At 35.3% G+C, this 15973-nt stretch overlaps 1 protein-coding gene across 10 annotated transcripts in view; it reads right to left on the reverse strand.

Annotated features, from left to right (window-relative positions):
* Positions 1–1934: 1934 nt before the first annotated feature.
* Positions 1935–15973, reverse strand: part of LOC132307018 (uncharacterized) — a 28140-nt gene continuing 14101 nt past the window's right edge. For 4 of the 10 annotated variants that reach the window (XR_009482157.1, XR_009482160.1, XR_009482154.1 and 1 more), the window contains 3 exons: positions 12202–12277; positions 7031–7136; positions 1935–2493 (listed from right to left, as the gene is read on the reverse strand). Coding sequence is in view for 2 of the 10 variants with exons in the window: in XM_059804666.1 (XP_059660649.1) it covers positions 2303–2389; positions 7031–7136 (193 nt within the window). In the remaining 8 variants the exon portion in view is untranslated. Of the gene's footprint in view, positions 2494–7030; positions 7137–12177; positions 12278–12595; positions 15350–15973 lie in introns of all 10 variants that reach the window. The other 6 variants (XR_009482159.1, XM_059804667.1, XR_009482156.1 and 3 more) reach the window with 5 other exon arrangements.

The following is a 15973-nucleotide window of genomic DNA, read 5'->3' on the forward strand; positions in this document are numbered from 1 at the left end:
GCCTAGTTGCAGCATCATGGAGCTATATGTCACATTAGAAATTTTTTGTTGTATGCAAAAAGAAAATTCTTCCTTCACTGATGTGTCCTTCTGAGGTGATCTACATGGTAAAACTAAGATGTATCGACTCTAAACTCATATTTTCTGTGCAAAATGTCAAGAAATTTATTTGGAATCAAACTTCAGAACCTAATGTCATTGAAAAGCTTACCCAAAATATGTAATGGATAAATATGTTTATATGGGGTTGAATGTCGTTTGTTTTGTTTTCTTTGATTTGGGAATAAAATTGGTGCTTTTGAAACGTGAGAGCAAATGCCCCACACCGCAGCAATAATTTTAGCCCCCACCCATCTCATCCAAGCCGCGGGGGCAGTGCCATTATTCTTGTGTTGCTGGTTTGCTCTTTTATTCAATAATCAATATGGAAAAGCGGTCTCAGTTGGTAGTGGTCCTAGTTGTTCTACACTTTTGTATATTGTTACAATTTTTTTACAAAATCTTAATTTTTTTACAAAAATTGTAACTCAATTTTTCAAGCACTGCTCTTCAACAACCTATTAAAGCAAATATATATTGAGTGATAAATCAAACAGTTTTTTTTTCATAACTAATGGTTAATAAGTTGTAATATAATCGAACAAAAATAACGTCACCTCACGTGTTAATGATTTGGACCCACTAATAAATGGGTTGTTGGATCCTCTTATTAATATTTTGCAAATACTTTTTTTCTTATCACATTTAGATGTAGCATCCATAGTCAACTTTTATAAGCCACGTCTTTGGAATCCCCCAAGAAGAGATTGAATGTTTAAGATTATTTTAATTTTTTTAGGAATTTTGCAGAATAGAAAATTTAAGATCACTTTTTAACATTTACAGATAGACATAAGATGTAGGAATGCCTACGAATGGGTCACTCTTATTCCAAACTTGTCCCACAAATAAAAGGTTATTCTCAAACCTGCCCCACATTAGAGTCAGGTTGGATTATACTTATTTTTTTACTGAGAAATAATTCAAAGTTTAACAAATTTAAGATAAATTTTATAAAAAAATATAATAAAGAAGGGATTAAATTGACATCCCTAACCAAATAGAACACACAAGTTCAACGCTATTTGAAGTCAGCAACCAAGTGCATTATGAACCGTCAACCATGGGGTTTCCTTGGGGATTGTCCATATCACAGCTCATGGCTTTAAATCATTAATAAACCTTCCATGTCTAACGTTATGGATATGTAGGTGTCCATAATAGCTCAATCCACGTGGCTCATATAACTTGATCAAATAGTCATGCCATATCATCAACAATGGCCCACCCACATAATTTGATCAAACAATTATCACGTCATCAGTATACCTCTTCGAACGAACAGAAGATTTGAGACTTCAAAACCTGAGTTGGGAATAAGACTCAAGATTACTTGAAATCCAAAGAGATTATTTGTTTGGTAGATAAAATTTAGGACTCGTCGAATCAATCCTCGACTCGTAAAGAGAGATACCGTTTTAACTCTTATACAATTTAGACCTATCTTAATTAGCATTATTTTATAATGATAATGGGCCACATGTGATGTCAAGTGACATCACCCAACCTCTCACTTGGCCTATACAAGGAGGTGCTCTAAGGCCAAGCAGAGGGGTAGAGCCAAAAAGGGAGGAAATGACATAGAGAGCTCTCTAACATGCTTTCTCCACACACCTTCATCTAGGGAGTCAATGGTGTAATATTACACTGCCATCTCCACCCTCTTTCTCGAGTTTGCCTGTGGTTCCATCTCTCACTCTACCTCGAATTCTATTATGTTATCGGAAATTCTGAATCTCTCATATTTATGTATGATATCACCATTTATATATATATATATATATATATATATATATATATATATATTATTGTGTTATGAAAACGAAAAATGCAAAAGCCCAGTAATCAGTCTCCTTTAGTTTCTCCTTGAAAAAGACAACACACAGTACACAACACAGGTAATAACTACATGGTGTATCAATGTTTTTTAACCATCTCCATAAATGCAGTTACACTAGCATGTGGTCAACCTCATAATTCATAAAACACTTAAAAGTAGTCATTCTCCATCTCAAAGGCAGCATCCAATTGTGGATTCTAGATTGTAGCAGAACAGTAATATGCAATGACCTCTACACTACCAGAAAATGGTACATCGTTTATACAAAGTATGAAGGCAGAATGTTCGACATCAAAATAAAGATGTCCAACCACCGTCTGGTCCAATGGATCACACCGGAAACAATAAGTGACCATCGGAAGACTACACAGCAGTCAAAGTTCGAAAACCAAGCTCGACGGACTCAAACAGAAAGCTCGGAGCCCCTCGATCGTCTTCTTCAACTAGCACCTATAAGCAATGGGAGAATATACATCTGTAAAGCGCAATCAAATTTCCGTTTCTCAAAGCTTTAACAAATTTCGTCTCGTCCATAACTGAAGTCAATCAAGCCACTGCCTCAAAATCCATCAAAATTAATAAGCTCCGTTCCATTGCCAACAAAATTATTGAAAATAAGGAAATGAAAACTGAATCTTTATATAACAATCTAGCTTAAAAGGAGTAATCGCGTTTTTTTTCTAACAGAAAAGCAACATTTTAAATTCATTTTTTTTCCTGCATTCTCTCAGAAGATAAATGGATCCTAATCCAACACTCTAATTAAGTAGTGCAGAAATAAAACATACATGTGTATTGTGTGTGTGCGTGTAATATAAGATAGAGAGAGAGAACCTAGAGTGAGCCAGCCTGTGCACTACACTCCGGGAGATACACTCTCTCTGTTCAAATGCCAAATGAAGGATCCATTAGAAGAAGCTCTATTTTAAAATGGAAGCCGCAATTCAACGGGACGGACTGTTTTTTGTTAAGAGACTTACTGTGGGAATAATTTTCTTAATAGAAGGATATTTAGTACCTTAAATTTTAAAGGGTCACTAATTGACAATTATTTTTTAAATTTTATTACTATATATTTTTTCTTGAGTTTAACGTCACTCTAAAGCCTTTTTTTTTCCAAAACAAATATTTGATTACCAAAATCTAATTTTCCCTTTTAAGATATAGCACATATGTATAAATTCTGTATTCCATAGTAACACATTGATTTGCCAAACTAACAAATGTGGGAAGCAAAAATCAAAGCCACATTAATTAAAGAATGTAATCAAAACAACATTACTATCATCCTTGCCTTTATCCCATTCCCATATATATAAGACCAGCCACATAAATTTTCTTTGTCCATTCTTTTCTATCATAAACCATTGCTATTATATGTTTACATATCAGGTAAAAACATATATGTAATTATTGAAAAAGGTAATGTGCAAAAAAAAAAAAAAAAAAAAAAGAAAAACCCTACTATATAGAAAATGTGCAAGAAACATCGTGCTATTTGGAATGTGCATATAAATTCCTGTATTTTAAAATTTTGGAGCAAATTACCCCTGATAGTCAATTTTGACCATTTTTTTTTTATAAAAATCCCAAAATAACCTTAAGGGTGTTTGAAATGTCTGTGAGGACACGTTTGCACACTAAAACTTGTGTAAAAATACATTTACATCCTTATATAAGATTCACCTCTTCTTAACTGTCTCTCTCTAACGAGTTGTCTCTCCTCAATCTCTCTCTTGGTGAAACCTCTAACTTTCTCTCTAAAAGTTCACTCTCCTAAGGCGGACCTTCCTATTCTCTCGTTATCTCCTCTTGTACATCCTAGCTCCCCCTCCATTTCTATCTCCTCGTCCACCAACTCTATCTGTTCCGACTCACTGATCTCCCTCTCTGGTCTTTTCCATCACTACTTCTGACAGCTCCCAGTTTAGTAGCACACGAGTGATAAAAAAGAATTGGAGGTAATATAACCCCTATATAACTTCACACAGCAATTCAATTGTAAATTGACACGACCAGATATGAGCACCATTTGAATGGTTTCCCGCCTTTAAAAATGGCCCAAATCTCTTTTTTTGGGGTGATTTCACCTAGGGTTTACATTATTGTAGACACTTTTGTGTTAAATTTGAAGAACCCACAAGAAACACGAAGTCATGTTGTGCACTCACACACACACACACACACACCTTTTTTCTTTGTTATACTTCAATTTCATCATATTCCATGTTTACATCCTTCCATTATATTTTATTATTCTATTCTGTAATTAATTATAAGTCAACAACAATTCAACTCCTATAAACCAGCACAAATTTTCCAACCAAATGGATCTCAGCGTATGTTTAATGTTAAAAATGATCCAACTATATATTTACACACAGTTATACATTTAGGTTTGTATATACACACGGTTATTTAATATATACTATATAGACACAAAATAATGATATACACATTCTATGAAAGATCACTACAGAACAATACTTAAAGTCCTCACAAGACATTGGTTTAACACTACAATGATCTTTAGGGAGAGATGGTGGGTCTTGTAGAGAGAGATTGTGTGTCTTGGAGAGAGAAAGAAGTGAGGGAGTGAGACAGAAATCGTGGGTCTTGTTGAGAGAGAAAATTCAGGAAAAAAATAGCTAAGGTTTATTGCAAGAATATGTTGATTTTGAATTTAAAATTAATTTTGTAGTAAAGTCAATATAGTAAATTGGTATGTTCAATTTCCATGTCAGTCACTTAGAGGGGAGGTGAGTGTAATTTTCTAAAATTGTATGGGGAGGCGAGTGTAATTTACTCTTTTTATTTTTCTTTTGTCTTAAGGGCATATTAGGTTTTTCAATCTTCAAATTGAATAATCGTCCTTATTTGCTCAATTTGAAAAATGTAGGGAGTTTTTTGAAAACCAGGGGGATATTTGCGCATTATGTATATAGCAGGTTTTTATTTTTGTACTTTTTTTGCAATTTACCTTTATTGAAATAACTATTAGAAACTCAAATAATGGATAAACAAGCATGATATCTTACATGTTTTATATCTCCATCAATCTAGGAACTTTTGCTCGCATTGTAATATTTTTTATATCTACTAAAATTGGTAACATTGGAGATTATGCAGGATTAACACAAAAAGAACCATTTTTTTTTTATTTTTTGGACTACCATAACCTTCTCAACCATGATTTGTTTTCATTTCTCTAGGCATTTCACGTCGAAAGAATAAATTGAATTCTACTAGGTATCAAATACACAACAAATATAAAATGGGTAAAGAAAGAGTGGGTTCCACTTTTCTATGATTACTTCTTAAATGGTGATACACTAGAACCGACAAACTTGTATAGTGCACTCTCTTTGGCTCTACCCACAAATTATCTAGTGATCTTTCACAATGAGATCAATGTTAATTTTGATCTGTTTCTTCGTCTCTAATCTCTATGCAAATTAATCTTCTATTTTCCATCAGCGCATCTACGAATCTACATAGTACATGTGCATACCACCTTAGTCTAATTTATCTTATTTTAACTAATAGATGTCGCTCCTAATTATTCTCTCGTCTGTTGATTATTAACCATATCTCTTCAAATCACACCTCCCATGCATGTGAACATTCTCATCTCAGCTACCTAAATAAATTATTGTATCATTTTAAATGCTCAACATTCTATTCTGTAAAAGATAGTCTAATTATTGTCCTATAAAAATAAAAATAAAAAATGTTTGAACTTGTCTTTTATCACATATCTGATCCACATACTAAATATATCACTATCTATCTCCCTATCCTTTGTATTGTTGATCCTAAATATTGGAAATGGTTATTTTAAGTAACCCTTTGCTTTTGAACCGTTTTCATTATACTATAATACTCTAAAACTTTAAAAAATCAACATTTTATATAATATGTTAAAGTCGTACTACTTTTTGGGCCTTTTGGCCCAACGTATTTCTTCGCTTTTAGGATTTTTCTTTATTGCCAGAGCTAAATTTGAAGTATCTGGTAGAACTTTGTCAATTAGAAAATAACATGCACCACGAAATGCCTTGTTGCAAGTCTTTTGTTATTTCATCCAAAATTGTTGTGGACAGGTACGGGCTTAGCAGTGTTTGTTGGTGTAATCCTGCTTTTATAGAAAATTCACTAGTCTCTCATATAGTATAAGCTCTAGTTTTTGCATCCCTATAGATATCCTAAATAATTTTTGTAGATTCTATGGGAATCATTTCTCTTTGTAAGGCCCACCTTTTATCCATCGGTGCTTTTATGATATGTTTTCTTTCAGTATATAAAACCAGATCTTCTGCTCATTCCTTCAATCTTCAACCACCATTTAAGTGGTATAATCAGATCTAACATTTAAAAATTTTAAAGCAAAATATCCTGACTTGAGCTTTATTGAGTAGTCATTCAAGGTAAAGATAAATTTTTAGGGTTATTTTATATGGTATAACGAGATCCTATGCATAGAGGGAAGAACAAATAAAAAAAGCAGAAGCGAAAAAGAAAAGATAAGAGAGAGCACAAGTGAAAAGAAACACAAGATAGGGTCACATTAATTAATATTAAGATGTACAAGAACAATAAGTTTAGGGCTTCTACATGCACGAAATGTGCACGCTTGATCCTAAAAAGTTAAAGCCCAATCAGTTTTGTATACCAAGGGGCTGGACATGCATCCACTTGTATAGCCGTTGTTAAAAGATTAAAAGGCAAGTTAATAGGAATAGTTTAAGATATAACATTACAAAAAAGAAAAGCAGAGATAAGTTTTGGAATCTTAAAGCAACATTGATTAAAAACCATGACTTTTTACTATTGAAATTTTTTAAAAGCAAGATAAATTAATGAGTCAATACAGCAACATTCCAATGCTCTGTATAATCAACTAACTCAACTCAAGGGATGGAGATGGAAAACAGACAAGTACGTAATTGTCCCCTTAATCATATACTTACTACATTGGACTTGAGTATGCGTGTGGTCAGTGGTGTGTCTAAACTACAAACTTATCAAATCCTCAAACCCTATGACAAGGAGATACAACTAAAATATTACATGAATCGGGATGGTGAATACCTCAAGCTTCCTTTTGGGTGAGTGCTCGAAGAATGATCTCTCCTTCCCTACGCCACCCATTCCCATGAACGGTGAGAATTCGATGAAGCCTGGATTCTCCTTCGAGCTTTGATGAGAATACATTCAAGTAAAAGTCAAATTTAATAGTAGGTTATTTTATGGGGAATTAGAAAATCCCATAAATAAAGGGAAGACTGAGTAATATAAAAAGCACAAGGGAAAAATAAAAGATAAGGCAAAGCAAAAGTAAGAAGATGGACAGATAAGTTCACATTAATTTACATTAAGTGCGCAAGAACAATAAATTTAGGGTCTCTGCATCAAGATGTACATGCTTAATATTAGAAAAAGCTAAATCCCAAACAGCCATGCATTTAATAAAACAAAATGTAGAAAAAACATACAGAGAGGGAAGAATTGGAATTGGATAAGTACATGCATAGAATGTGATAACGATGCATCAGTTCACAATAAATATACAAGAAGAAAATTGAAGGGCTTCGCATGGATGCCACTTTTCACGACCATTGTCATAAAATCTAAGGCCAAATTAATAGAACATTCAATAATATATAACATGACAAAAGGATAAGAAAACATCAGATTTTGAAAGTTATAGCGACATAAATGGAAAATTTGATTTAATCAAACTTAAATCAAACTTTTCATTGATGAAGTTATGAATTGATACAACAACATTCCAGAGCTCATTATAATCAACAAACTCTACTTAGTAGTTGGGGATAGGAAATAAGTTATTATATAACTTGACTCTTAATTCTATTCCACACTCTGTCTTACATGACTTGGGTATGTGTGTCGTGTGTGTCAAAACAACAAATTTATCAAATCCTCAAACTCAAGGACACGAAAACATAGCTAAATACTGACTGAACCAAGAAGGAAAATACCTCATGCTTCAATAAGGGAAGTTCTTATAGCAAAATCTCTTCTTCCCAATGCCAACCATTTCACGGAACGACAAGGGAATGGATGGTCTGGAATGCAATTCGAGCATTGATGATAAAAAATTCAAGGACAAGATATGTGTAGTGGCTATTTTATGGGGCATTGGGAGCTCCTATATGTAGAAGAATGAGAAATATAAAAAGCACGAGGAAAACAAAAGATAAGGCAAAGAAAAGTCAAAAGAAAGGTGAGATAAGGCCACACTACATGACATTAAATTACAAATACAATACATTTAAGGGCTCGGCATGCACAACACACATGCACACTTGATGTTTAAAAAGTGAAATCTTATTCAATTATGTATCTAATAAAACAAAATATAAGAAAGGGATCGAAGAACGACTTGTGCATGCTTGATGTTAAAAAATTGAAATCTCATTCAATTGTGTATCTAATAAAACAAACATAAAGAATAAACGAAGGGGGAAGAATAGCAAGTGGATAAAGCATAAGCGAAGAGCAAAATGAATGATGAGATGGGGCCGCATTAGTTGACACTGAATATACAAGAACAAAAAACTGAGGGGCTCGGCATGCATGCCACTCGTACAATTGTCCTTAAATAAATTAAAGCCAAATAATTACAAAAGTAATAAATTTAAGGGCTCTGCATGCACGACACGTGCATGCTTGATGTTAGAAAAGTGAAATCCCATTCAATTATGTATCAAATAAAACAAAACATAAGAAATTATGTAAAAAATAAAACAAAACATAAGAAAGGGCTCGAGGCACGACACGTGCACGCTTGATGTTACAAAAGTGAAATCCCATTCAATATGTATCTAATAAAACAAAAGATAAAAAAAATAAATCAAGAGGGAAGAATAGGATGTGGTCCTGTGGATAAGCAAAAGTGAAGAGAAAAATGAATGACGAGAGAGATGGCCACATTAGTTGACATTGACTATACAGGAACAAAAAGATGAGGGGCTCAACATGCATACCACTCGTACAATTGTGCTTAAATAAATTTCTAAACAAGAAGGAATTAGGAGAGAATTGTTTTAGTGAAATGGTATTTCATTTATACTGAGAATGATATACACGTACACTACTTATAGGCTATACAAGGCATTAAAAAAAGAACGTAAAAACTAGACAACTAATTTTCATTATTTACAAAGTTGACCAGGCCCATATTTAAACATAAAATACAGCTAGGTAATTTTCCTTATTTACAAAATTGACTAGGCCTATACTTAAACATAAAATATAGTTAGGCAATCCCTAGAGATCAGCAATAAATCTCAGCCGAATATTCTCCTTTCCAACACTCCCCCTCAAGCTAGTTTGAAAATATCTTCCATAGCCAGCTTGCCCGTCAATTTCTCAAATTGGTACTTGGACAGACCCTTTGTAAGAACATCTGCAATCTGTTCATCAGTTGGTATATAGGTCATACAAATCTGCCCGTTCTCTATTTTCTCCTTGATAAAGTGCTTGTCTACCTCAACATGCTTGGTTCTGTCATATAGAACAGGATTTTGTGCTATTGAGATTGTTGCTTTGTTATCACAGTATGCCTTTCTCAGAGAGGGACTTGAGACCTTCAGTTTGTCTGAGATTCTCTTAACCCACAACACCTCATAAATTCCGTGGGCAACTAATCTAAATTTGGCTTCAACACTGCTTCTTGCCACCACATTTTGCTTTTTACTACGCCAAGTAACAAGGTTTCCTCCAACAAAAGTACAGTAGCCAGAGGTTGACCTCTATCGGTTATACTCCCAGCCCAGTCTGCATCTATATATACTTCAATTTGTAGGTGACCGTGCTTTTCAAACAGCAGGTCCTTCCCTGGTGATCCCTTTAAGTACCTAAGGAGTACACAGCCTCGAAGTGTTCTGGACCTGGTGAGTGCATAAATTGACTTACCATGCTCACTGCAAAAGCTATATCTGGGCGAGTATGCGACAGATAAATCAGTCTACCAACCAACCTCTTAAATTGTTCCCTGTTCTTCACATCTTCGGGTTTAGCAGATTGGAGCTTCAAATTAGGTTCAATTGGTGTCTCTACTGCCTTGCAACCGAGTAGACCTGTCTCTCCAAGAAAATCCAGCACATATTTTCGTTGAGACACGAAGATGCCCTTTTTAGACCTGGCAAACTCCATTCCAAGAAAATACTTTAAGGCTCCCAAGTCCTTGATCTCAAAGTCATCAGCAAGAACTCTCTTGAGTCTTTTGAGCTCAACATGATCATCACCTGTTAATATTATATCATCAACATAACAATCAAAATAGCAATCTTTCCTTCTTTTGAGTGCTTATAGAACGTAGTGTGATTTGCATGACTTTGTGTATATCCGTGGCCCTTTACAGCTTTCCCAAATCGCTCAAACCATGCTCTGGGAGATTATTTGAGGCCATACAGGGATTTTCTTAGCCTACACACTTTCTCTTCACCAAGACGTTCTTCAAACCCCGATGGTAGGCTCATAAAGACTTCCTTTTCCAAATCCCCGTTTAAGAATGTGTTTTTTACATCTAGCTGGTGTAATGGCCAGTCAAGACTAACTACTAAGGATAGTAAGATACGGATTGAATTAATCTTTGGGACTAGAGCAAAAGTCTGCTGGTAATCAATACCGTGTGTCTGTGTAAATCCTTCTGCCACTAAACGTGCCTTGTACCTTTCTATACTTCCATCAGCTCTACACTTAACTGTAAACACCCATCTGCATCCTACCGTTTTCTTCTTCTCCCTAGGTAAGTTAACTATCTCCCAAGTCCCATTCTTGTTCAGAGCATTCATCTCTTCCAAAACTGCCAATTTCCAATCCAGATTATCTAAAGCTTCCTGAATGGTTCTCGGGATAAATAGGTGGGAGATTTTTGAGGTAAAAGCTTTATGAGACTTAGAAGGCCTATGGTAAGACACGTATTTAGCAATTGGATGTTCTGTACAGGTTCGGACTCCCTTTCTAAGTGTTATAGGTACGTCAAGATCAAAAGCAGTAGGAGTGGAATTTGACAAAGACGGATTAGAGTTACCTGGAGTAGTAGATGGACCATCACTCGGAGACAGTGGTTGGTCTTGTGCTAAAGTTGTAGGCAAGTCTTTATTTTTTTGATGAGTACTCCTTCGAGTGTAAACACGGAGCACTGAGGTCTTGATTATTAGAGGTGGAAGGATCAAGAACAGGTATGGGAAAGAAGGTATTAGGCAAAGGAACAACCAAGGTATTAGGTAGAGGAGCAGTTGTTTCCCAAAACTGAGCTTCATTATTCACTACTCCCCCTGAAGACAGTTTTGTCCAAAGTAAGGCTGACTTTCCACAAACGATATCCATACTCACAAAAGTGTTTTTTGTTTTAGGATTATAACACTTGTATCCCCTTTTATTTGGCGCATAACCAATAAACACACATTTTTCTGCCCTAGGATCAAGTTTGGATCGAAGCCTACTAGGTATGTGAACAAACACAGTGCCCCCAAAAAATTTCAAGGGTAAGTCAGAGAAAAGTCGACATTAAGGGAAGAAGTTTTTGAAACACTCTAAAGGTGTAATATATTTTAAAATACGAGTAGGCATTCTATTTATTAAATAAGTTGCTGTCAAAATAGCATCTCCCTATAGATATTTTGGTACATACATTGAGAACATAATGGCACGTGCAACTTCAAGTAAATGTCTGTTTTTTCTCTCAGCAATACCATTTTGTTGAGGAGTATCACTACAAGTAGATTGATGTTGAATCCCCTTTTCCTTTAAAATATTTCCCAAAAATTGATTGAAATACTCAGTTCCATTATCAGAATGAAGTATTTTTATTTTTGTTTGAAATTGGATTTCAACCATATTATAAAAAAAAATTAAACAAATTTTCAACTTCAGATTTATCATTCATCAAATATACCCAACATAGCCGAGTGTGATCATCTATGAAAGTTACAAACCATTTTTTTCCAGAAGATGTGGTAATTTTCGAAGGACCCCAAACGTCAATATGAATTAAGTAAAATGGTTTTGAGGCACAATATGGTTTTGAACTATACGTATACCATGACTCTTTGATAAATGACAACTTTCACATTGAAAAGATGAACAATCCACATTTTTAAATAGAACATGAAATAGATACTTCAAATAAGAAAAACTAGGATGTCCTAGTCTAAGATGCCAAATCATTATTTGTTCACGGATAGAGAGAGAACTAATACTATTACCAAAGCCTTGAGCTTGTTTATTACCGAGGAAGTTGTCATCAAAATAGTAAAGACCGTCCACCATTCTAGCACTACCAAACATCATCCCCGTGCTCAGGTCCTAAAAATCACAGTGAGAGTCAAAAAAAGGTAACAAGACAATTAAAATCTTTAGAGAGTTGACTCACAGATAAGAGATTACAGGCAAGATTAGGGACATGAAGGACAGATTTTAGGGTGATTTTTTCATAAATTTTGATAGAGCCTTTTCCTGCAATAGATGAAAATTTTCCGTCTACAATTCTAACTTTTTTATTACCAGAACAAGGAGAATAAGAATGAAATACATGAGAGAGATCTGTCATGTGATCAGAAGCACCCAAATCAATGATCCAAAGTGTAGGACTAGAATGACAAGAGAAAGCACTAGAGTTGCTACCTGTTTGAGCCAAAGAAACATAAGGAATACCAGACTCTGGATTGGATTTCAGCAGCTTCAGAAGATCATCCACCTACTCTTTACCGAAGGGACCAGCATCAGCCTCATTTGCACGAGCAGATTGGTCTCCAGGCTCGTTGCTCTTCCAATTGGCGGGTTTGCCATGAATCTTCCAGCATGTCTCATGTTTATGGCGGGGCTTGTTGCAGAAATCACACCATATCCGAGGCTTGTCCTCGGCTCTGCGCTGGCTATTGGAAGTTCTACTCGCATTTGCATCAGCAACGACTAGGGCAGAATTTTCAATCGATGCCCTAGCCCCCTTTTTTCCGAGCATAACACTACGGCGGCTTTCCTCCCTCTGCACTTCAGCAAATACCTCTCCAAGTGAAGGAAGAGGACCACGACCAATGATCCTTCCCCTTACTTCATCAAATTCTATAATGAGCGCTGAAAAGTGCGCAATTAAACCTCTTAAGCTTAGGTATTCTAGGACCTTTATCTATCTTATTTTCCCGTCTTAGACTAATTTCATGTTATTACCCTTTTTAGGTACTTATCCCAAAAATAAGTTAATTCAGCCAAATAAGAGCTTAAAAGAAGCAATCTCAAGCTGAATGGAAGAAAGGAGCAAAGTGGAAGCAAAGTGTGGAAAAGCAGCAAATTCGATAGATCTCAACATTCCTTCGATCGATCAGAGTAACATCGATCTAGACATATCAAGATGGATCCAAGCAATTGTCCTTATCCAAAAGATCTCACCATCTTCGATCGATCCAACCTTTCTCAGATCGATCGAAATTATTCGATCTTATCCACACCTACCACCCCACCTACCACTCTTGTCTCTTTTCCAAAATATCCCAAAATAACTCAGAGATTTGTCTTTATTCAAAAAGGCGCCGCCAAGGATGATCGATCTTTGCATCATTCGATGGATCTCACCTCAATTCGATCGATCTCAACACAGTTCGATTGATCGAACCTCCTCAAGTCCGAAATAAAACAAATTCTAGCTCATTAAAAGTTGGCTCATGGTGCAATCATTGCAAGGACCCTAGTGCACGAATCCAGACCATTGGGTGTGACATTTGAGCCTCCTATATAAGGATTTAGAGCCATTTTAAGAGAAAGATTGAACATATCTTCATAACACATATCATATATCATATCTTGGAGAGGAGGCTAGAGGCTAGAGACTAGAGAGCTTTTACATATCTTTGGGAGTTCTTCCATTCTTCTAGGGTTTCCATCAAGAAAGAGGTCACTCCTACCATGGAGATAGCCCTTAAGGGTTGGATGACTACTTCAATGAGTGGCTAGACATCCACTTGGGGCTAGAGTAGCCCCTAAGTTTGCTTCCTAGAACTAGTGTTTTGTATATTTTTGGGGATTTGCTTGCAATAAATGTTTTGATCTTGGATTTATATATATATCTTGTAGTTTTCACTTGATGTGTATGGATTAATGCTTTCAATTGATTATCTATTTCTAACCATATGTCTATGTATGCTAGAATGGATGATTCATGTGTTTTTCTCTAGATTTAGTGGAGTTTATGCATGTCTATGTGTATGGATGAAGTTAATCTAGAGATGGTCAAAACATAGTGCTTAATTGAACACTTTTGTAATTTATTTGATGGTTCACACTTGTTTCTTGATGGATTGTGCCACACCTTTAGCTCACTTAGTTTAATTTCCATGTCATTAGTGTAGATGTAGTGTAGTTGTTTTAGATTCATAGATAGGTGGACAATCTATTCTTGTTCCTTGGTGTTCCATACTTATGAATGCAAATGGTGTATGCTTCTAGATAGTTGTGTGTGCATAAATTGTGGTTTCATTGAATGGATTTTGGTCTCATTTGATAGGTTGTGCTTTCCATTTGAATTGGCTAGACAATCTATACTTATTTGCCATCCATGCCTAGTTTCAATTAATGTCACACACACACAAGTTACAATTCAATTTCCCCATTGATATACAATTGCTAGTGTCTAGTGAAGTCAAGCTTAGTGGTGAGCTCTAGTCCTCTCCGCTATATCTGTTACCTAAATTCTAAATTGTTACCTTTTACTTGCTTTAATTTCAATTGCATTGTAGTTTAATCAACCAAATAAACCATCTTTTGATCACCTGACCTACTAACCCTATACATTGTTTCCATTGCAAACACACCCACAATCCCTTGGGATGATCCCTACTCACCCTAACTATATTTTTAGTTAGAGGTAGTAGTAGCTTTTATAAATTTAAAACTTGGCCACATTGCACACTCACATTCTTAGTGCACTTTTAAACGTTGGTGCCGTGACGACCCACCATTCTACATTTAAACTAGCAAGAAATTTGTAGATGCGATCGTTTTCCACTGTCTTCTTGTGGTGATTGCAATTATATGGAGATTTCCATTCATAGTCATTGAAAATATCCAGATCCTGTCACAGCCTTTTCAACATATTGAAGTATTTGGTGACGTTGTCTCCCCCTTGTTGAATTTCTCCGAGTTGTAGTTGCAGTTCGTACACCTAGGATTGATTGCCGAGGTCAGAATACATCTGGTGAAAGTGGATAGCACATATAGTTAGAGGCGATGTCTTCATCCATGGAATTAACAAGCCAGGTCATAATTATGGAATTTTCTGCATCCCAAGTGGCATAAGTCGTATCCTTCAAATCAGGTGCCTTTGTATCACCAATCAGGTACCCAATCTTTCCTCTCCCTCGAATATACATACGCACTGATTGAGACCTGCGCAGAAAATTGTCTCCATTAAGACGTATAATGGTTATCTGAACAGAGTGCGAATCAGAATTGGGACCACGGTTTTCAGGAGGTTTAGATGAGACTTCAGACATCGTGAGAAGCTAGGGTTTCGATTTGAGAGTTAAAAAAAAAATGTGGAGTTTATCAAGGAATAAGTCCTGGTAATTTTTTTCGGAATGCAAAAAAGAGTCAGAAATAAAGTTCTTGCCTTGATACCATCAAACAACAAGGAATTAGGAGAGAATTATTTTAGTGAAATGGTATTTCATTTATACTGAAAATGATATACATGTACACTACTTATAGGCTATACAAGGTATTAAAAAAGGAACAGAATAACTATACAACTAATTTTCCTTATTTACAAAGTTGACTAGGCCTATATTTAAACATAAAATACAGCTAGGTAATTTCTTTATTTACAAAGTTGACTAGGCCTATATTTAAACATAAAATACAGCTAGGTAATTTTCCTTATTTACAAAATTGACTAGGCCTACATTTAAACATAAAATACAGCTAGGCAATCCCTAGAGATCAGCAATAAATCTCAGCCGAATATTCTCCTTTCCAACAAAATTAACGCCAAATAATTACAAAAGCCACAAA

The sequence above is a fragment of the Cornus florida genome, unplaced genomic scaffold (assembly GCF_030987335.1).
Source record: "Cornus florida cultivar Cherokee Brave unplaced genomic scaffold, ASM3098733v1 CherokeeBrave_3.0.0_Hap2_Chr05, whole genome shotgun sequence".
Taxonomy (NCBI): Eukaryota; Viridiplantae; Streptophyta; class Magnoliopsida; order Cornales; family Cornaceae; genus Cornus; species Cornus florida.